Here is a 23,439-nt window from a genome sequence, read left to right as displayed (position 1 = left end):
GCAACATGAAACACTAAATGTTAACAGCTTACAAACGCTAATATGAATGTTTAGTTTTGTTCTGAAACATGGGGCACCGCACAAACAAGTTCAGTTTTCAGAATCCTCACCTGCACCTTGTAATCACATGTGTCATAGATGGACATTTTTTCCCCCTAAAGATGAGACTCTGAAATTCTGACTAAATTCAAACCCAAGTCACCATTTAAGAAATGCTACATGCTTTACTAATGATGTTTTGCACATGTGAAGTCTGCTTAGGACCCAGAAGTTAGTTAAGAATATATAAGCAATCTATTGAAAATATATCACCCTAGAAATTATATAAAAGCCTAACATTTTAGGAACTTGATTTTTATAAGCAGTTTTCTAAAACAACAAACTTACACAAAAAATTCTCCCCTCAACAGTACTGATAAAATACAGGGCACCTTTTTCTTTCAAGTATTTGGGTAAAATAGTATACCCTGAGAATTTGGGGGGTGCAAACCTACACCTTGTAAACTATAGAATGAAACTCCTCAAGCACCACATAGGAAAATGTATACCATGATAGTTTTTAAACACAGAGACTATTATTATATGTGTTTTCCCATGCATATATACATACTTATGATGAGATTATAGTCAATCTATTTAGGAATTAATACTGTCCTGCAGTCCAAAATTTTATTTCAGGTAGCACGAGCATTCAGTTTGTAGCAAACACAGACTTTCATTTCTATGAAGTATGAAAACAATTAAAATGCATTAAATCTCTTTAAGAGGCAAGAATGATAAAATCAAATCAGAAATTAAGAAAAAAAGGAAGTTTATATCACTAGACATTTACTACTGAGATAAGGATGCATTTGAAAAGTATGTTAACATTTGAGATTTATCATAAAGATGTCAAAGTGTCATTCTTTTTAGCTTGTTTACTCAGTGACAAACAGAAATACAGACAGCCTATTCACTCAGTCATCTGTATATCGGGGGCCTCATTTAATCCCGAGGGCAATGTCAGTGAGTGTTTTTAAAAAATATATTCTGGTGAATTAAAAATTCATGTTGGTTACAAATATGTTCGGTTTTCCGGAAACAATTCAAGTGGGGGCGTATTTCAAGTTGACCATTTTATCAACAGAGAAAAAAGGAAATGGGTCAAGGTTTCTACCCACAATGCTGTGTGGTTGCTCTGGTAAAGTAAGCCACGGGTATAAGCCTGAGAGGAAATGGCAAAAGCCAGACTCTGCAATTCTGATTAGATTCTAGCTCAAGGCACCACGCTTCATTTATGCACGTAAAACGTAAGGGGGAAGTTCAGTAGCTAAAGGGACATTGTTAGAGTAATAATTTAATGGGTCAGAAGGTTTCATAGACTCTTTTATTCCACTTAACTTTGGTTGAAGAAGGAAGGGCATAACCACTGCATTCAGATATCAGTGCATCCTCAAAAAATGACAAAACAACAAAAACAAAGATTTAGATTTACCTCATTCCTATGAAAATGTTCTCCCTAACACTTGAGGTAGTAAATGGCCTAGCAGCTTTGTATGATTTGATGAAATACAGAACCATAAAATTATCAATAGATGATGTGGTTTTCATAGATCATTACTTTTAAGTTATGTTTTTAACCACTTGGACATTCACTACATCCTTGGCTGCTTCTCAGAGGATATGGCTTCTCTGAGATGGAAAGTTCTCCCTTTTTCCCAGTTTCTGTCCTATTTGACCTCACTGTGAGAATTTAAGCCTCAGATCTGCTGTTATAAATACTGATGAATAGCTTATGGGGCCACCTGGGTCTTGGTAGATAAGAACTCTACCAAATTTTCTACAAAAGGAGGTGTTTGTGTTTTTGAAGAGTTGGTAAGCAGTTGACAACTTGTTGTTAGGTTGTTAGGTGCCATCAAGTCAGTTCCAAGTCATAGTGACCCCATGTACAACAGAACAAAAGTCTGTGCAGTCCTGTGCCATCCTCACAGTCATTGTCGTACTTGAGCCCATCCTTGTAGCCACTATGTCAATCCATCTTGTTGAGGGTCTTCCTTTCTTTCGCTGACCTTCTACTTTATCAAGCATGATGTCCTTCTCCAGGCACTGATCCCTCCTGATAACATGCCGAAAGTAGGTGAGACGAAGTCTCGCCATTCCCTGCTTCTATGGAGCATTTTGGCTGTACTTCTTCCAAGACAGATTTGTTCGCTCTTCTGGCAGCCCATGGTATGTTCAATATTCTTCATTAACACCATAATTCCATAGCATCAATTCTTCTTTGGTCTTCCTTAGTCATTGTTCAGCTTTTGCATGCATACGAGGCAATTGAAAATACTTGAGTCAGGCACACCTTATTCCTTAAAGTAACATCTTTGCTTCTTAACACTTTAAAGAAGCCTCTTGCAGCAGATTTGACAAATGCAATACAATACATCATTTGATTTCTCGACTACTGTTTCCATGGGTGTTGAATGTGGATCCAAGTAAAATGAAATCCAAGTAAAATGACCACTAGGCTTTCCTAAAAGTCACACGTTGTTTTACACCAGTCTCATAAGTTCTGGTGCTGTCCATTCCAAATCCTACATAAATTTAACCAGACAAGTTCGAGTACTTGAGATATCATGGTGCACTTGAGTATTATAGGTTTGAGATCCTTGAAATGGATTCTACTTTCTTGTTTCAATATTAAGTGGCCTTATGTCCAGTTATATGAGTAGAGAAAGCACTACAGCCATGAGAGAAATTTCCCAGTTGTGAAAAATTAAGTAACTCCTGGGGTAGATCAGTGATGAATCTGGCTAAGAAGACCTCTATGACAAAGGTACAACTCTTTCCTTCTCCAATATAGCACAAGGAAATCTTTTCCACACATGTTTCATACAGACTATAACTGCATTTCATGGTTCATCAGCCCAATGACTGAACTGTGATCAGAGCTGTATTCCTGCCTCAATCCTTTCCCTTTACTCAACAGAACTTCTTTCTAGAGTATGAAACCTTTAAGGAAGGCCTCGAAAGTGAAATTGAGTTATTTGTAAAGAGTCTAACTGAATGGGAAGCATAACTTCAAAGTAATGAGAGTACATAAATCTTACAAAAATAAACCTCATTGTTTTATACTCATACCTTCTGTCATGAACTACATGTAATTCTATGGCTTCAAGAAGCAATTTTAAGCAGAAACCAAATACTGCTATCATTAAAATCAAGATATGCCCTTTTTAAAATCACCAGAATGCTTTCTGTTTGAACAAGTAAATAAAAGGGGATTCCTTAAAGAGAGCCTGGGAGAACCTTCAAGTTATTAATTTAACAGAATAATTAAGAAACATATCAATGTAGCATTTGTGGAAAATGTACTAACGCACTTATTATGACAAACTAAATATCTACCCATTAAATCAACTCTCCAAGACCCACTGTGGACACTCACCGAAACAACCTTCAGAATTGGGTTACAAGTGAGGCAGAATTGAATGTCAATGAAAAGCTCCATGAATTGGATTCTCTACATCTATTAAGACCTACTTCTTGAGGAACAAGTGCTTGTAACTCCAGGCTACTGCTATGGGTACCGGTGGGGCTAGAGTGATTCAGAGCCACTGAAATATGTTTACCTTCCACTCTCCTGCCTCAAACAGTTCACTACTGAGATTCCAAACAATCTGAAAGATAAAAGTATGCAGCTATGGAGCGAATTATGGAAGAAAAAAAATGCTCTACAGTTGTAACAAAGATTGGATGCTTAAAGGGGAATAGGTATTTTGTACCTTTTTGAGACTAAGAAATTAAATTTAAATGCAACCACTGGATTTCCAGTATTTTGAGCCATTCTGTTTTAAGGCAACAAACACTGTCTTGACATTGAACAAGTGAGAAAATTAAAACGAAGCACAAAAGATAAAACCACTCTTCTTCACAATCACATTCGAAATCAGGCCAAACCCAATAAAAGAACATGAAGAACATAACCAACAGAATGACTAGGTTTGGCTGGTATATATTTCAAAGTGCAAGCTCATCATGTTTAAAATCCAAATATGTGCTACAGCCCTGCCAACTAGTCCTGATATACTTCAAGAAACAATAAGAAGAGTTGTGATCCAAATTATCCTTTTGCTGACTTGGTTTACAATAGTAGAGCAGAACCAATCTCATTCTGTTGTATGTTTTGATTGAACTATGTGAACGCTTAAGGGACTTTTGCCTAGTCACAAGTGCAGGAGGGAAAGAGGCAAAAAGATAGCTTACATCCTGTATTAAAGCATAAAAAGCAGTTTTACAAGGGGAAAAATGCAACCATTCAATTAGCTTTGTAAAAATAAAATAACACAAACTGCCCTAATATGGTTGTTCAGGAAAATATTAGAAACTCACACACTTGGTTTATAAGAAGCACAAACTAAAAGTAACAAATGTAGAGGAAGTTTTTCAGGTGAATTTTTAAAGTTGTTACAATGCAACTTTTAGATTAAAGAAGAGTAGTCCATCTTTCTGTCTTGCTCCTATGAAAGAACATAGTCAAAGAGAAGATTGTTAGTTCTAAAAGCAAATCTCATCTTTAAAGAATTAAGAAAATTGTTAAAATATATTTAACTATTTGGCTAATTTCACTGTTAATAATAATGAGTTCACATTTTAAATGTGTTTAGTTAACAAACGAGTTTCTGAACATTTGGGTATTGTGCTGACTTAAAGAAAGTTCTCGAATTGGAACATTTCTTTGAAAACAGAATTAAATGTAATCAACTACTCAAAAATTACTTTAAAGTTAAATGCTTAATCCAAAGCCCATTGCCACTAAGTTAATTGTGACTCATAGCAGCCCTATAGGACAGAGTAGAAGTGCCCCACAGGGTTTCCAAGCCTGTAATCTTTTCTGAAGCAGGCTGCCACACTTTTCTCCCACAGAGTAGCTGGTGGGTTTGAACCACCAATCTTTCAGTTAGCAGCTAAGCTGTTTTAACCACTGTACCACCAGGGCTCCTTAGTTAAATGCTTAGTTTCACTGAAATCATTCATAGCAGAGACAAAACTGTGTAATAGATCTGTTCCTAAAATTAGCATGTAGAAATGATATTTAAGTTAAAGTAAAACATTTAGAATTTACCGTAAGTTAGTAATTAAAAATGAGTAAACTCTAATCTGAAAATTCTTGTAAAGCAAATGACCACTAAAATGATCTGTAATTTCACATATTGAAGTTTTGTGTAAAATGAGATACAGCGATTAGAGTGCATAAGTCAAAAAAAAAAAAAAGACATGTTACTGTTGAGTCAATTCTGACTCATAGCAATCCTACAGGACAGAGTAGAACTGCCCCACAGGGTTTCCAAGGAGTGCCTGGTAGATTCGAACTGCCCACTTTTTGGTTAGCAGGCTAGCTCTAAACCACTTAAATCCAATCTAAGACAAACATCAACACATGTTCAAAAGCTTACTGAAAATTAGCCCTTTTTTCCTGTTGGTCTCTATGTAAAGTGATAGCATAATTATTATCTAGTATAATTACTAGCGTAACATACTATCTGGTGTAATTACTAGAACTTTGCCTAAAGAATAGTTTTTTTAAAACATTTTAGAGTTGATATTTGAAAATAATATTATGAAGACAGAAATAAAAAGGCTTACACGTAATATTTGGTAAGGATTAAGAAGACTATCATGTAAAAAAACAATGTCTAAGACATATCAAATAACAACTCTCTAGTTTTTAACCAATTATATGTTTGTTATCAGAGTCCTGAGACAAGGGATATTTTAATCCTGCCATATAGAAACTGACCTGTCTAAATATGTGTTTAAGAAAAAGAAGTCTGTAAGAATATATATGTATATATTTCATGTTTGTTTATTTTATTCTTTTATAATTCATATTGAAGAATGACCTTCAAGATGAAAAGGACTTTTGGAGGAACTCTTTCCTTGCTCTGTGTGGGGTTAATTAGGTTTTGCTTTGCATTTAAGTACTGCATATTAAAGACTTTGACATAATACATTTTAGATTTTTGCCTTTTTTTTTACATTAGTACACATAGAGGTGAAGAAAATATGCTAATTATAGGGGAGCAGAAGAAAATAGGAGACTGAGAAGAATAACTCCAATGTGGATGGAAAAATTTGACAACAACCTAGGCTAAGTCCCATTACAAGACAACGTTTGTAAAGACCCCCTAAGCAGAGTGAGAAGACGCAGAGTCAAGACAGAGAGAAAGTGAGAGTAAAAACGAGAACGACAGTGACAAAGAGAGAGAAAAGGGCAAGGAGGATATAGCAGGTGGAAGCAGTCTGAGAAATGGAGAATCTGTTTATGCAATCCTGTTTATACAATCTTCTGGAATCATTTTTTAGGTGCTTATAGTTGAGATACCACCTTTTTCACAGTGATCTTCAGATATTGCTTTTGCTTACACTTCAGAGAATTTGTTTGAAATCTCAAAAGTAATTAAGATGTTCCATTTCCTATTAAGGATAAAATATTAAAATTGCTGGTATAACCTATCAGAGGCCCCACAGACATTTTATTTAGTGTAGTGGATCATGAAAAAGTCAGTAAAGATGAAAGAGTTGACTACATCATGTGGGAGTTTGGCCTGGATGACTTCCCATGATTACAGGACCAAAACACATGACAAAGTTCAGCAGGGATACAGGGTCAGATTTTCCCTTGCTCTACACAGGCCTTGCCCAGACAGAGGGGAAAATCACCACATGTAGCTGGCAAACTATGTCCGGGGTTGTATAACATTCTGGAAGCCCTTGGAGTATACTAGAATACCCTGGCACAAAGCCCACTGGCCTGCCCTTAGAGATCAGCCAGCTCAAAGGGGACAGCAGAAGTGTGAGCATTGCCTCTAGTTTGGGGACATATGGAACAACCCTGGGTGCAGGCCCCTTGGTGCTGTCCTAGGAGATCTGCTCTGAAGAGGACCTCTGAGATGAGTGGGTTCTTAGGCATTTATGAGATTCTAATCTCCAAGGTGGGGTTAGTCCCTGGGTAGTGCAAATGGTTAACATACTAGGCTGCTAACTGAAAGATAGGAGGTTCGAATCTACCCAGAGACACCTCAAAAGAAAGGTCTGGTGACCTACTCATGAAAAATCAGCCATTGAAAATCCTATGGAGCACAGTTCTTCTCTGACACTCATGGGGTCTCCATGGGTTGGAACTGACTCAGCTCCATGATGACTGGTATTGGTAGCCTTCAGGGGAGATGGAACATTTACTACATACCATGTACTATGCTGTGTCCTTTGTAATGGTTTTACAATTCAGTCTTCACAACTGTCTTGCAAGTTATCCGCATTTTACAGTTGAGGAAACTGAAGCTCAGAGAGGGCAAGTAACTTGCCTAGAGTAGTAGCAGTATTAGGATTTGAGCCTAGGTCTGCTAGATTTCAAAGGACATGTAGTTACACGTAGTTCTCTTTCACCTAAAATGTATTAACTTTTGGCATCTAAGGGATCCCACTCTCACCTTGTCTTCCTACTGTCCTGCAAATAAGACATCCCACATCCTGCCCCTTCCCATATACACACAGAATTACCTCTACCACTGGCAGCCATAGTCCTAAAAGCTCTGAAACTGGCTCAGATTTCCCTTTGGGGCATAACATGTTCTAATGACCAAAGACAGCTAATTTTTTTAATTAAAAAAAACAAAAAACATAAATTGAAGTTTAATATATACTGGATATTGCCAGATTCAAGACCAATTTTTTGTCTTAGTCCCTTCTCCTGCCCTTCCCACCATTCCACAATCAATCACACACACACACACACACACACTTAGAGCAGTAAAATGGCTAGGCTTTTTTCTTCTTGAATCAGATTTATATTTCCCTTTGAATAAAATAGAAGTTAGGAAAATTAGCAGGGCAGGCAGTCAAATCCCAGCTGTGCTCTCTCCCCCCGACAAGGACATTAATGGATCATAAAATTAATTCTTCTCCAGGCTGAATGTAGCCAAGAGGCAAAAGGCAACTGCTGAAAAAGTTTGGAGGAGTTAGGTAGCAAAGAAAGCCTGACACAAAAAAGGACAGATGAGGGGAGAGGGCCAGTTCACAACAAGGAACTGAGACCAGAGGGCAGAGAGTAAAAGAAATAGCAGGACAAGGGGATCGGGGTTAAGAGCATGGGTTATGGAACTTGAGGGCCTGGATTCAGTCCCTGCTCTCTTATTCAGTAGCTGTTGATATACGAAAAGTTATTTTTGTCAAATAAGGATCAAAATAAGTACCTCTTTGTTTTAAGAATCAAAATGTCATGATGTTAAGCTTTGACATGTGATAAGTGATTAATACAGGTTAGGTATTACTTTTTTCATTTTTAAATTACTTTTAGACCGGGTAGGGAAGAAAATGTAAAGGCAATGAGACTGTGGAGAAAGGCACAATATTTTGTAAGTTAGAGGAAAGCTACCAGCCAAGAAAGGAAAGAAAAGGCAAAAATAGACATTAAAAAGATAATAAAATAAAATAGCTATACTATATATAACGTCTATAGATGGTGCCACAGTTAACACTCAGTTGCTAAAGGAAAGATTGGTGGTTCGAGTTCACCCAGAAGTACCTTGGAAAACAGGCCTGGCAATCTATTTCCAAACCCTCTACTCTGACACATGTGGGGTTCCCATGAGTTGGCATCAACTTGACAGCAACTAGTTAGGTTTATGTTTTTTTTTAGTATACTATATATTATTATTTACAGTAATTGGAAGAAAAAACCACAACCAAACAAGGAAAAAAATAGAAATAAAATAATTGCTTTAGGGATGTACTTATGTAATGGAAATGAAATGTTAGAGCCCGCAGCTTAGTTACCCCACCTAGTTACCCCAGTCAGGGCCATGGAGGGGCAGTCAGATCCTGTCTGTCCCCTGACTTGCCAGGGCTGCATGAAGCTCAAAGAACATGTAGGTAGGGAAACTGGCAGGACCCTCCCAGTCCTGCCTTTTAAGCTGTTCAGTCTGTGATAAAAACAAACTAAAAAACTAAGGTGAGGAGAAGGGAAGAAATAAGGGGAGCACTGAACTAAATGAACTTGAAGTGAATGGGAAATGAGAAAACACAATAAGGAATCAACCAAACCGGTTGCCTTGGAGTGTATTCTGATTCATGATGACTCCATGTGTGTGAGAATAGAACTAAGCTCCATAGGGTTTTCAATAGCTGTTTTTTGAAGTAGAGCCAGGCGTTTCTTCTGACATGTCTCTGGGTGTTCTTGGATCTCCAACCTTTCAATTAGTGGCAGAGGACATTAACCATTTGTACCCCCTAAAAAAGCAAACAAACAAGCCCCCTCCCCCACCACCAAAAAAAAAGAGAAAATAAATTCTCAAATAAATGGCAAGAAGAAAAAGGGAGAAGTAGACTTAATGGAGAGACATAGAGAAGTAGAACCTCCAAAGAGGGGGAGAAAAACAAACTTAAAGAAGACCCTGGTATGGGACAACTCAGATTTTGAGTTCCAATTCTGCTCCAAAGGGACACTGTGATGTAAGAATGGTCATTTAGCCTCTCTGAGCCCCAGTTTCCTCCATTTAAATAAGAGGGACTGAGTGTAATGATCTTATGGTCCCTCTAGGGCCCCCAAGAACATGCTATAGTTCTTAGGTGAAAATAGCTTTCCCTGAATCCAGCCTCCTTTCTCTTTCCATTTGAGTTGATGATGTATGGGGCTCTGTTCAGGGCTAGAAATAACTATGGGGGTGTGAGGAGAAAAGAAAGAGCACGGATGTAGAAGCGACATGAAGCACACTCAGAAATTTGAGAATCAAATGTATAAGGTCTTATAGAAAAAAAGGGGGGTGCACATACAAATGGAACAAAATAATGGCAGTTCTCTTACTAGGCTGGTATCAGCTATGTAGCAGATACTATGCTAATTAAAGGTTATTGTTTTCGTTTGTTACATACTGATTTTTTTCTTTATACACCTGTATGTGGAATTTAGTGTCAAGTCTCAAACTTTTAGGACAAAAATATGCCATCTAAATGGGAAGAAGAAAGCAAGAGTAATTGTGTTAGGGAAGGAAAGATAAAGCCACACGCCTAGAATGACAGAAAACGAAAACAAAAGTAATCTCATTAAAAAGGCACCAATGGTGAGGAATAGGAAGAGGAAATGGAATGTGAGCCTAATTGCCTCCGTACACAACTGCCTCCTTTGCCATGAGAGCAGAAGAATTGGATGATGCCCGGCTACCATTACTGAACATTTTGATCAAAGATTCTATAGAAGAATTCCGATCAAATGGGGGGAAATACAGAACAGAATTTCAAACTCTCATGGACTTCAGACATCCTGGAGCCATAAGGTTTGGACCAACACCTGAAACTATTGCCCCGAGATAATCTTAAACCTTAAACCAAAAATATTCCCTGAGGTCTTCTTAAAACCAAACAATAGTTTAGCTTAACTAGTAAAGAACGTCTGCCTTGATCATTGTGCTCTTTTAATATCTACTTATATGGATCAAATGGACAACAGCAACATGAAAGATTAGATAGTAAACTTAGTGGGTGGTGAGTTTTTGTTAATGAAGGAAGAACAAGTTGGAAAAGGAGGGTAAGATTGGTTAGAACAACTTGAAGAATGTAATCAATATCGCTGAAATGTACATATAGAAATTGTTGGATTGGTGTATGTCCTGCAGAGCATATTCTCAACAACAATAACAAAACTAAAATAACTTATTTTTTTTAAGACATCAATAATCTTGTAGAGAAATGACTTTCAAAACAAAAACAGGCAAACAAAAGCGGCCTAATGAATTAAACAGAGTAGGATCTCACAAAAGGAGAAAGTAATGATATTTGGCAACTTGGGTGGCTAGCACACCAATTTGTTGCAAATGGGTTACTGTTGTGGCTGTCTGGTCAAGGGTCACTAGGCATCTGACTATGAACAGCCTTTTGCATTTATAGAGATATGCTATGTCATTATTAAATAATAATAAAATGACACTAGTATCTTTTTAGATGGGTTGTAACGTAGCAAAATGCGTAAAGTACTGGAATACTGAACACAGGAAGAGAGAAGCTGGAATCACCTATAAATGCAAAAAATAAATGAAAATTCATAAGAGAATGATCAGAAAGAGATCACAGTAGCTGTTTACACACAAGGATATACCGGAGGGGGGAAGCAAAACTCCCCGTATGCTAAAAATAGATGATGGAAGGGATCTTAAAGGTTATGACAGGGCTTGAGTGCTAGTTTTTCAGTTTTCTGTTCCTCCTACTAGAATGTGGGCTCCTGGCTTGTGGGACCGTGCCGGGTCATATTTGGGTTTATTGTTCCACTACAGAGTCCACGGTGTCTAGCGCAGTGTAGGTGTGCAATTCATATTTGTTGAATGAATGGGTTCAAATTCAGTTCAAACATTCATTTTGTGAGTGTTCATAGAGGTAAATTGAAATATTGATAGTTAATAGCCAGTTGTAACCAGGGAGTAGATCCCAGGTGACCTGGCAGCCAGTTTAGAGCTCATTCTGCCTTCCCAGCCAGCCTTCCTTTGCTCCATGCATCCCACTAAGAAGCATAAAAAGTAGCCCGCAGGGAGCATGGTGTGGGCCCTCAGGAAAACCGTTTCTTTCTTAGTTCCACTTTTCTCCTCCAATAAATGTTGTGATTAGACCGAATCATTTATTTATATGACTTCTCAGTTGAAGTGGCACATAAAACCCTACCCCACCTCATGGGAATTCTCTGGGTTAAGTCTGGTTTTCAAGGAACTGTTGAACTGAAGCCATCTTCCAAGACTTTTCACATTGACTGTCCTCAGAAGCATCAATTGATTAACGAGCGTGTACAATTTAATTTTCCGATGTATCTGAACAGCGTTGAAGAAAGATTTTCACACCAGGAAAAGAACGACACACTTCTTTTTTATGAATGTTGGGTTTTCTTTGGAAAGTGGCATAGAGTTTTTAGGAAAGTGAGTTTTAAAAGATTTTCATTAGTTATCTGAGTTTGGATAGCTAGAATTTTGCCTACATACAAACAGTCTTTAGTTTCTGAACAGTCTTCTGAAATTCAGAAACCAGTTTTTCCCTTTCCATCCACATTTAAGGTTGTTTACTAAAATAAAGGTTGTGCCTTCAAAAGGGAAAAATTATTTAAAAAACTAGGCAGATTTGAATGCTAAAAGCTCAGATTTATGTTTGTGTCTGGTGGAAACTACTCCAAGCCTAATCTCTCCAGACTCAGCAGCCCAGAGAAAGGCCAAAGGCAGCTGCTAAGAGGACACTAAGGGAGTCTGTGTCCGGTTCCTCCCTGTCCTCCCTTCACCTTGCTTCTGCACCTTCCCCAGCTTACACAGAGGCCCCATAGGATTAGCTGGCGCCAAATAGCTTTAGGTAAGCATACCACCTGTCAAGAAGATTAAAACTCTTTTGCCTGTAGACTACTATTTTCCCCCTAAAAACGAATTCTCTGAGTCTCCTTTATGCGCACATTGAATTTTTTCTGTATTTTTCTGCCCCAAACAAAAGATGTATTATTTATCCTTAATTCATGCTCTCTTTCTGTCTCTTTTATCATCGTCGTCATCACAGAGCCTGTTGCACTATGGAGAGGAAGAGTTGAAATAACCCATTTCTAGAGTGCGAGTGAAATGAAGTTTGTGCTTTCATCTGAATTCTGAGAGAAGAATTGAAGGGTTTTTGAACAGTGGTCTAACATTGTCTTGCAGTCCAACAAATGTAATACCCAGTAACAATTCCTTACATTTGAAAAAATATATGTATCTTTTGCAGTATATTTTTACATATATTACATTATGTGACATTCAGATAAACTTTGAAGGGTAGATATGATTGTCCCCACTAGAGGTGACACAATGAGTGCTGCTAGAGAGTTTGTCACTAGAGATCACACAGCTGGTAAGAAGAAGCTGTGACTCTAATCCAATCATCCTAATTCCTAATTTAAGGCTCTGGGCTGTACAAAGAAAAAGTTCGTCTATTGCTTTTCAGGGAATTCATAGGCAAGAGAAACAGCTTCTTTCTTTCATATAAGCATAGAAAGGGTTTCTCTTCTCCCTGTCTCCTTTCCTGGCTCATTATGATTTTACAAGGAGGGAAAAGGCCCTAGAAGTGTTTGTGATCTCAACCTTTCCTAGTCTGAAGAGATCAGGAGTGTGAGGAGCAGATTTGTCCCCACAGCACTGACACCTTTGTGCCACCTTCCCCTTTGTCCTGTGCAGTTGACCTCATGTGTCCTGGTTCAGACAAGCCAAACTCACTTTTCCTATCAAGTTCTATGGACTATATTTATAGCAGAGGTTCCTGTCTGTGAATATAGACTAACTCAGAAATCCACTTTATCTGGTTTCCTTTAGAGAAGGGCAAGAATAGAAGCTGATTCTTTCTAAAAGGAAGAGAGAAAATATGAAAATGAGTTCTTAGAGGAGATTAGCAGCAGACTGCAATGGTTCAGTGTGAACAGACTGGGTCAGACATAGCCATCTCATCTAAGGAGCAGCTACAGCTCAGGTATCTACCCTTGGAGTAGAGGTCAGGCTGTGTGTGTGTGTGTGTGTGTGTACACAATACATTAAAGACCTTGGACTCACCCTAATAAAAAGTATTCTGATCATCTGAAAACTGAAAAACGAGAGCTTAAAATATACAGTCTCTTTGTACAAGACATTTCAAGAGGAAGGAGAGGTGGTGGAGAGAGAGAAGCATTTCTGCAGATTTTAGAAAACCTCCTTAGCAAGAAAATGTTTATCTTTGACTTCCCTTACTTCTGAGGAGCAAACAGATTAGCCATGTTTCCGATGATCTATTAGGATGTTCAATGCCTCCTGTCGCTGGTCTGGCCTGGAACAAGGAGTGAGGCTCCACAAAATCCAGACCGGCTTTTCATTTTTTCCTCACCAACCTATCGCCAAAGGTGAAACTGACTGCCTAGGAAAAATACTCTGGTGGAAAAAATACTCAGGCAATTTGCAAAGGTCAAAGGGGAAAGATTGGCTGTGAGGACTGAGGGGTGGGAAGAGAAGGAAACTTGTTAAGAAAATTAGCTTCTTAATCATTTGAATGGGTTTTTGTTCTAGTTTTCCAAAATGCCCATTTCTAGAGACCAGCCACCCTTGCTGTAAATCCCCCACTTCAAACACGAAGCAACAGGATTGCTCTTAATCCCTTAAACTTTATCAAAGTAAAAGCCACTCACCAGCAGCTGCTCCATTTTGCTCTCTGGTGATTGCGAGTCATCTATGTTCCACCACAAAACTCATGGTAGTGCCATCAAAGGAAGGCGGGGCAATGATCCGAGGCCCCAGTGGCTGTGAAGTGATGCTGATGATAGGTTTGCCATGCAGCTGGGCGAAGCCCTTGGCCCCCACAAGCTGGGATGTGGCTGCTGGAGCCAAAGAGGAAGAGGAGGCAGGAGACTGACCAGAGGCCATGAAGTATGGGGCCTCCGTTAAAGTCACAGCTGCCTCTTTGCCGGGGGGTTCTGCTGTGATGGGAGAGAGCTCACTGCCCCCTGGAGTGTGAGCAATTGGGGTAGGCTGCAGGGCACTGGTGGGCAGCACCGTGGGCAGAAACCCAGGGTAGATCATGTAGGTGGGTCCATAGGCACCGGGACTCAAGGCCAAGGGGGGCATGGGGAGGGTCATGGGAGCCATGGCCTGCTGCTGGGAGGTTATGGGCACATCCACATACTGCCCCGTCTCAGGGTCAAACAGTCTCCGGGTCATGGGCTGTACTGGTGTGTCCACGAGATAGTACTGACCGGTTGTCACGTCCAGGAGCATCTTGCGCTGGGTCTGCTGAGGCTGTGGCTGCTGGAAGGGGTCTGTGGGGACCGGAGCTGGACCTGCAGGTGCTGGGGCAGGCATGCCAGGAGGGGAGAAGCAAATGACCTGGGGCTGGGTACCCTGCAGGGCAAAGGGCAGTGTCTGCTGGTGGTAAATGGCGGTAGGGGGATGCTCAGGGCTCTGTGGCCCTGTGGGGGCAGCTACTGTCTCCCGAGGGGTGTCAGGTTTGCTACGCCAAGCTGGCCGGCTGGTTCCACTGACGTGGGAGCCTTTGGGGCTACTAGGGACCTGACTGCGTGCGCTCAGTGGGGGCAAGCTGCAGAGAGTGGTAGCCGAGGAAGCTGGAGGCCCCTCCCTGCCAGCCCTAGGCCTGCCAGGAAGCTCCCCCACCACAGGGGTTCCCTTAAGAGGGATAGTCAGGTAATTCTCACAGTCACTATTGCCCTTCTCCAAATTACTGCCACTTTTCCTGCTGGCTGACTCATCAGGAGGTGCCCTGGTGGCTGGAGAGATCCTGAGGGACCGGAGTCCCTGTGATTTGATGCCCTTTGCTGCTGAAGGACTTTCCGGAGAAGGCCCTTGTGGGAATTTGCCGGCGACACCCCCAGTTTTCTGGGTGCTGCTGGCACTTACTGTGAAGACGTTCCGGTTGCTGGGGAGTGGTGGGAGGGGCTGCAGGGGTGGTGTTCTCTCCACATCCTTGTGGACTGGGGGAATATAGAGGGAACGTGGCCTCTCTCTGGCGAGGTTCTCAAAGGCAGCTGCTCGGGCAGATACACTCTCTGCACTTGGGTTGGAGTTTCTCCGCTGCAGACGTTCTATGGGGGCCCCACGCAGGACCACACCGCTTTTGCTTCCTGCACCCCGCTCTTCCACCTCCCCCAGCCGTTTGGCCAGCTTGTCGGTGTCTCCCTCAGCACCCCCTGTCCCTTCCCTTTCCTCACTGGCAATGAGTGACAGGACATGGCTATCAGTCATCAAGGGCAAAGGATCGCTTTTGCGCTTCCACTCATTCCTGTTGAAGCTATACAGCTCCTCCATGGACCTCACGGCAGCGGTCAGCTTCTCCAGGGCGTTTCGGGCTGGCTTTGGGGCTTTCCCTTCCTCCCTGACCTCCTCTTCTTTGGGCTTCTCTGGGGTCTTCTGGGCAGAAGCCTTGGAGACAATCTTGAGCACAGGCAGGTAGGAGCCCTGCTCTGACTTGTTCGGTGCAATGGTGGCCACAGGCAGTCTGCCAGATGCCCTATGAACCAAGACTGTCCCTTCTGGGGAAGAGGAGTTCAGGACCCTGCTGCTGCCACCTTTGCTCATGCTCTCCCTTTGCTCTCCATCCATGCTGCCTTCCCTCTGGTTCACTACAGCCTGGCATGTAATCACCATCGGGGACAGGGATCTGGACCCACCAGCTGCAGCGGCCAGGTGTCTGGGTTTTGGCCCAGTCAGCCCCTGTTCTGGGGTAACACTGCCCTTGTCACTGCTGTCCCCTGACCCTTTGATTAGTTTCCTGACATCTCTCACCTGGTGGAGGGGGCCTTGAGCCTTGGACTTGTCTCTAACATCTCTCACCTGGAACTGAGGCACTTTTTCCAGGTTGTCCCCACGGAAGAGTTTGTGCTGCACCCTGCTGTTGTCCTCAATGGTCTTAAAGAGGTTGGAGGTGCTGCTGCTGGCCAGCTTGGGCGTGAGCAGCTTGGCAATGTTGAAGTCTGAGCTTGGCTGCTGCACACTCCCCAGTCGGATCTTGATTTCAGGGGCCTTGGGCCTAATTACTGCTGTGGAGGTGGCCTGGGCAGCAGGGTACTTGGTGGCCTGCTTCCCCTGCTGCTTGTCCCTGGGCGTCTGCTGAATGTTGGGGACAAAGAGGCGAGACATGATGGTGGACTTGCTGGCAGAGATCTCCCCGAGGTCAGCCCTCCAGTCACCCCCCTTGGGCAACTTCAGCTTGCCAATGGGGGCTTTCTCTTCTCGTTTGTCCGCCTCTTTCTCCTTCCATGATCGGAATGCGCTATTCTGACTTCGGAGGAAGATACCCCTGACAGTCTCTGAGGCGCTCTTTTTAATTTCACACACTTCTGTGTTTCCCTCTGCAAAATTCCTGCCAGGGCCTACACTGCTCTCCCGGGGAGCACTGGCTTTGAAAATGGGGGATTTGGTCTCCACCACGGACCCCTCCCCAGCTGCATCAGACACGCTGACCACTGTGTACTCGGAGCCCGCCTCTGAGTGGCGGGAACTCTGCCTCTGTAGGCCTGTCTCCCGTGGCTTCTCGGGAGGGCCCTCTGCCTCCCTAGAGCTGCTGGGAAGGCTCTTGTGGGATGTGTCTCTCACTTCCCCCCTCTCCATTTTGAACTCGTGTTCCCGCTGCATCTTCTTGGAGATGACATTTTTGAGTAGGCTGGAAGCAAACTTGGACTTCTTCTGGGAGCCCTCATTCCGGGAGACAGACTTTCTGCTTTCAGAGGTCTCAGAGCCATCATCCATGTACACCGACCCCTGGCCCTTGCTGGAACCTTTGGTGCCTCTGCAAGGTCCAGCAGATGAACTGGCTTTGCTCTCACTGCATAAATTCACAGGCTCGAGAAGGGTGACCACACGTGAGCCAGTCTGGATGGGCTTCTGGAAACACAGGGGTGTCTCCACATGTTTGATTTCCCCCTCCACTTTGCTGACCACAAACTCTAAGGCCTTGGTCTGGGACTTCTTGGACTGGATGTAGAGCTGGTCTGCGGTGGTTCTGGCCCCACTGCCCTTCCTCAGACCTGCAGCCACTGAGGCTGCACTGCTCCTGAGCAGACTCTGTTCCACCCTGGCTCCAACACCCCCACATTTTAAGTCCAGAAAAGTCGACCAGCGTCCAAAGCCGACTTCGGAGAGCGTGGTGGAGGATTCCCGGGAGCTGATGTTCAGAGCCTCAAAGTAGGGGTAAGCAAGACTCCGGAAGGCCCGGGAAGTCAGGTTACGCACCTCTTTGTCAGCATCGTCCAGCTCACTCACGGCACTGGAGGCTCCACTGGAGTAGTCCACCAACTCCTTCGCTCGGATGGCCCCGCACCTGGTTTGCAGGCGAGCAGGGACAGCAATGAATTTCTTCGCATGGTCCTGAGCCACGGCTGCAGCCGGGAATTGCTTCTGTGAACTTGACTTGTGTTCAGCAGCTGTAGAGACGCGGAGGCTCATGTCGCCTTCATGCTTGGCAGCGTAAATAATGTTTTGCTTTGCACGCACGTTGCTAGGCTCATTTATAGCCCGGGAAGTCGGTTTGATTGATAGGAGGATCTGGCTTGCTGCACTCCCACAGCTGCTCGCAGCGCCTGCTGCCCCTGAAGCTGCCTCCGGGGGCTCCGGCAAGGGCTCACGCAGGATGGCAGTGCCAGACCCAGTGGGTGGGGGCGTGGGATCACTGTCCAAGGGGCCGCTGCCCACTTCCGTGCTGCTCGTGTCTCTACCGCTGCTGTCTGGCCTGGGGCGGGCCTGATCACTGCTGGTGGGGCTGGGCGTCCGGGTGGCGTTGGTGCTGGGAGTAGTGCTGAGGTAGCAGCTGTTGTCGTCGTCCTCTTCAGTTGGGGTGGTGACATCTCCTGGGGTCTCGTCACTGCCACCAAAGGAAGCATAGTCCACGAACGAGTAGATCACGTTGTTGTCCTCGAAATCCCAGCGGGAGGCCAGCCCCACGTCAAAATCCATGTCTTGCTCCACCTCACTCAGCTGGATCTCGTGGGTGGTGATGTAGTGAGCTTCTTCATTTTTGGGGGGGTCCCTGCTGCCTTGGGACTTGGCAATAATGTTCCTGCACTCTGTTTCATCTCCTGCTCCCCTTCTTCCCCCCCCTCCTTCCCCCCCACCTCCTGCTTTTTCCCCCCCTTCTTCCCTGGGCTGGCAGCTCACTTCGCTCTCACCACTGTCACTCTCAAAGCCTAAGGACGAAGAGGAGGTGGCCAGAGCCTCCGTGGATGTAATGGTATCATCCCTTTTGGAAAGGCCACCTTCTTCTGCTCTGTCCACCGGGGAGGAGGAGGACGGAGAAGATGAGAGGTTGCGGGTCTCGTCAGTGTTGGAGAGCTGAGCTCTGGAGAGTTCGGCCAGAGCAAGATTCTTTTGGGGGGTTGGAGCTTTGGACTCTTGGTCCCCGGGTTCATCTTGGGCTCCACTGGCTTTTTCCTTGGGGCTCCTAGAGGCCTTCTGATCCCCTGGACGGTGCTCCAGGGTAAGTTTCATGGTCCGAGGACTCTGCCTCTGCACTCCAGCGGAAGCACACATTTCCACATATTTCGCTTCTCCCTGGGAGGAAGCTGAAAGTTCGGGAAGTGGCCGCAGCTGCTGCTTTAGCTCTGGGTTGTCTGGAGCTCCGCTCACCCGGTCCCCCGCCTCCGTCAGTCTGACCTGCGACATCAGTTCAGGAGTAGCGGCTTGCATTCTGAGCCCCTGCCCAGGTTTCACCGACAGGAAGAGGCAGTGGTGAGCGCTGGGGCTGTCCTGGGTCTTTCTCTGGCCCTGAAGGGGCCACAGAGTTGCCCGAAGCAGGGTCCCACGTGCCTGGACTGGCCCCAAGGCTGTAGGCACCACAGCTGCCGCTGCCACCACCTCCAAGTTCTTCAGCCCCTGTGGCGGGGCCGGGACAAGCCTGAGGGAGATGGGAAGGCTCCTGGATAGGGTGGCAGAGGTGGGATATGGCTGGGGGGCTGCTGCGGTGGCCGAGACTGTAGCCGGCGTCCGGTAGCCGAGCTGTCTTGCCCAGTTGTTTGCCTGGCACTGTCCACAGCTATGAATCTGAATGCCATTGGCCACGGAAGGAGCAGCATCTGCAGGTCGACCCTGGGATTCCCAGAAATGAAGGGAAAGCATATGCTGTTTCTTGTGCAGCCTTGCTCCTTTCCTGGTGGGGTGAGAGAGGGTCACGTCATTCCAGAAATATTTTTAGTGTCCATTCCCTAGTCATACCAAAACCACACTTGAGGGTAGAGAGAGGAGGCTCTAAAGAGATGAAAAAAGAAGGTTGTGGGTGGAGGAGGCATGTGGGTTTTGATTCAGATCAACCACATGCTTTATGTAATCTATAGGAGAGATGTCTAGGAAGTCTGAAATTACTCCTTACTCCCTGACATCTTGCACTTCCAATTCTCTGACTAAATGGGTCTTTTCCCTTGTTCTGAGGTAGCATTTAAGTTCTGCATTGTATCTCAAATCAAGGATACTCTGGAAATATTTTAAAGTTTCCCTTTTACAGGTAGTAGCTTTATGTTCGCCCAGAAATCTATTTTCTTTCTCCATGGAAAACCAAATTTGATGAGTTCTGACAATAAAACTTCTCATACCAAAAAAGCCCATTGCTATCTAGTTGACTCCAACTCATAGCAACCCTATAGGACAGAGTAGAACTGCCCCATAGAGTTTCCAAGGAGTTCCTGGTAGATTCGAACTGCTGACCTTTTGGTTAGCAGCCATAGCACTTAACCACTACTGCCACCAGGGTTTCCAAAAACTTCTCATAGGAATAAAATATTCCATCTCAGCTCCGCCCCCCCCAAGTGACACTCTATGAAACATAATCTCTTTGCTACAAAAATAGGAAGAATCCCTTCTAGAATCCTTACTGTGTCAACTCAAAGTAGAACAAAGGGCAGTTTTCAAAGACTAGCAACCTAAAACTTTGAATAAACTTTTATAGTCACTGAAAAGGAGCATATCTGAGGCAAAAATGACACTGCTTCCAATCCCTATAATAGCCAGTAAATCTCAAAAAAAAAGTTCCCTAAATTTGTAAAACCGTGGCAAGACAATAAACCCCCAAGTAAATATAGCCTCAGCTGCAGCCCCGCAGTTCAGTTTCCCTGGCTGAATTCCAGCCCTGCAGGGCACCGAGTCAAAGGCACCAAAGAACAACGAATGCGCTTACCCTTCATGAGTACAGTGCGGCTTGGAGGGAGGTTCAGAGAGGAAATGTGACCTGCTGGCATGCCCCATGGAAAGGAAGCCAAAATCTCCGTTCACTGGCTCTGAGCTACAGCCATTTCAGACAATTCAGTAGTTGTGCAAGCGAATTTGCCAGGCAGCCCAAGATGGGGGTTCTGTACTGGCCGTCCTCAGAGCAGATCCCAGTCTCAGTGGGGACCCACGACTCTTGATTTTGTTGAGATCTGGCCTCATCACCTGCCAGGCCCAATTCCGGCACTATACATAGTCTATGTGTCACTTACGCCATTGAATAAAGCACTATTTTAAACATCCACATTTGTGGGGAACAAAAATAACACCATTATCCATCGCCTTGCAACATGAATGCCACCCCCACACAGAAAACATGTTTCCTTCCTCTGAAATGCATGTGGGTAGCTATGGAGTGGGAGCCCACTAAAAGCTGAAGGATCTACCTTCTTGTATTTGGGATACGGACTGAACAGCTCGGCTGTCCTCCCCACAACTGCTTCCTCCCCACAGCACTACCGTTAGAAACTCAACATAAGGAAAGACTGGAAATATCAAGAATCAAAATGTGGGTATAAAGCCAGAAAACCAGGTGAAGAGTACAAAAGAAAAAGGGAAAAAGAAAGAAGTAGGGAGAGAGAGAGAGAGGAAGGGAATGAAATGACAAGGAGAGAAAGAGATTTCCCAATATGCTAACTTTGCAATCCACTTTTTTGTTATGGAGAATCATATTTAATGGCATGAAATTTTAGATTCTTAATGATAATAACTACAATTCAGACTTAAATGGTGCTTACTCTGTGGCAGGTACTATTCTAAGGCACTTTTTAACATGCGAGTGTTGATTTATTAAATCCTTTTAACAGTCTTACAAGCTAGGTACAATTATACTCATTTTTCAGATGGGAAAATTGAGGCCCAGAGATGATAAGAAATCATGGAGCCAGAATTCAAACTCAAGCAGTCTGCTCCAGAGTTTGGACCTTAACCAGTATACTGTGCTGTCTTGCTGACTCCCACGCTCAAATACTGTGTCCACATGGCACCCAGATGGCTAAGTAGAAAGAAGCAACTTATCCACTAAGCAATTTTATCTGTATAACCACAAACAACCAAGTAACAATTTTTTTTTCCCTATATAATGGACTTGTGCACACGTTACATACCTGGGGATTAAAGAAATGACCCTATAAGCCAAAGGAAACAAAATACAGTTGGCTCTACAGGCAAGCAGAGTATTTTGAGTGTCCCGTTTTAATTTTGCTTTGAGACTGATGGTGCCTTGGACAGTAAACCCTCGAACACTGTGAAGCATACACAGCCCATAGCTGAATAGAATTTGAAGAAGGTAGAGTCTCTGCCCATCAAGGCAATTTTAGTCTAAGGCGGAATTTTTCCAACACTTTCCATATGGCCCTGTCTGTCATGACACCTCAACAGATTTCCGCAGAGTTTCTCACTGCAGTTGACAAACTACAAAATTGGAAGGTCATGTGTCCTGAGTGTAGTTGAAGCATAATTGCTTAATGCCTAAAGTTCAGAAAAACTACCTTCAAAGTCCTTGATCTCCCAGAAGCAAGTTCCTATAACCAAAGCCCCCAAGATGCAAAGAAAGAGGGTTTTTCTGAAAGAGGTACTTATATCAAAAAAATAGCCATTTGACTCCTTTACCACTTTTATCTAAGTGAATGCTAAAACTAAGTGAATGCTAAAAAAAAAAAAGCTAGTGGAGGCTAAATTCTGAAGGGAAATCTTTTTCAAATAATATCAATTTCCGAAAAGTTGGATTTACCTCAAACTACAATTTCTATTTAAAACTCAAACAAATCTAGAATTTGGTGTAGGACAGACTCTATTAAAAGAAAAAACAAAACCCTCACAAATGGAAAAATAATGACCAATTGTAGGGTATAGCAAACAATTACGAACCCCGAACTGCCTGCCTTTTGGCTTTTTCAAAGTCTGCATCAGAATATGTTACTATGAAAAGAGATACTGTCATTTCTGTCAAAATAATTTGCAGTCATTTAGTACCTGTAGAGCCTTTTATTTCTTAATGACTACAGTCATTTTTTTTTTTTTTTTTTACAGATGAGCTCAGTGATTTCCTAGTTGATCTCAACTCTTGAGCAATTAACAGTGACTAATGTCACCAGCATTAACCAATGTTAAGCAGGCACACTTGTTATACTAGGCAAGGTCTGCTCAGTTGATAACTTTATATGGGAATCCAAGAGCAACAAAGGAAATGATTCAGTGTCATTATTTTTATCTCCTCAGAGAAAGTTTCTTATCATTCCCTTAAAGTCTTGTGAGACGTATCATAGTATGTAAACCTTTAACATGATTAAAGTAATTAAGAATGAAAGCTAGACTGTCCATCAACTGGTAATGGACATAGCTATATTTAGTGCCTCTGACAGTGCCATTAAACAAATAAATAGGTCATTCAAAAGGAAGAGCAGATTATCAAACATAAACTACTAGACTGGAAATGAAGAGATAGTTCTAAATTCAAACTCAAACTAGATAGGTTATTTAAACTTCCCATTTCCGAGTTCCTCTGAAATATGGAGCCGGGCAAAGAATTTATCAGAGGCATTCTCAGGTTTCTCTAGGATGGGATGGGAAAGGGATATTCTCTGATTACCTTAAACTTTATGTAAGGCTTTCCCTAAACACCTGCACACATATTCAGACACATGGAAGTGAAGGAAGCTTTTCTGTTGGCCACTGACCAATGAATGGCTAGAATATG

General features: G+C 43.1%; 1 protein-coding gene across 1 annotated transcript; it reads right to left on the bottom strand.

The window, feature by feature from the left end:
- Positions 1 to 14,207: 14,207 nt before the first annotated feature.
- C5H4orf54 (chromosome 5 C4orf54 homolog) lies at positions 14,208 to 20,810 on the bottom strand. The gene has a single exon (XM_023548500.2). It carries the CDS (start codon positions 19,599 to 19,601, stop codon positions 14,208 to 14,210), a length of 5,394 nt encoding a protein of 1,797 aa, XP_023404268.2. The 5' UTR covers positions 19,602 to 20,810.
- Positions 20,811 to 23,439: the final 2,629 nt, after the last annotated feature.

This window comes from Loxodonta africana, chromosome 5, assembly GCF_030014295.1.
Source record: "Loxodonta africana isolate mLoxAfr1 chromosome 5, mLoxAfr1.hap2, whole genome shotgun sequence".
Taxonomy (NCBI): Eukaryota; Metazoa; Chordata; class Mammalia; order Proboscidea; family Elephantidae; genus Loxodonta; species Loxodonta africana.
Note: the sequence above shows the minus strand (reverse complement) of the source record. Positions and strands in the feature narration are given on the sequence as shown.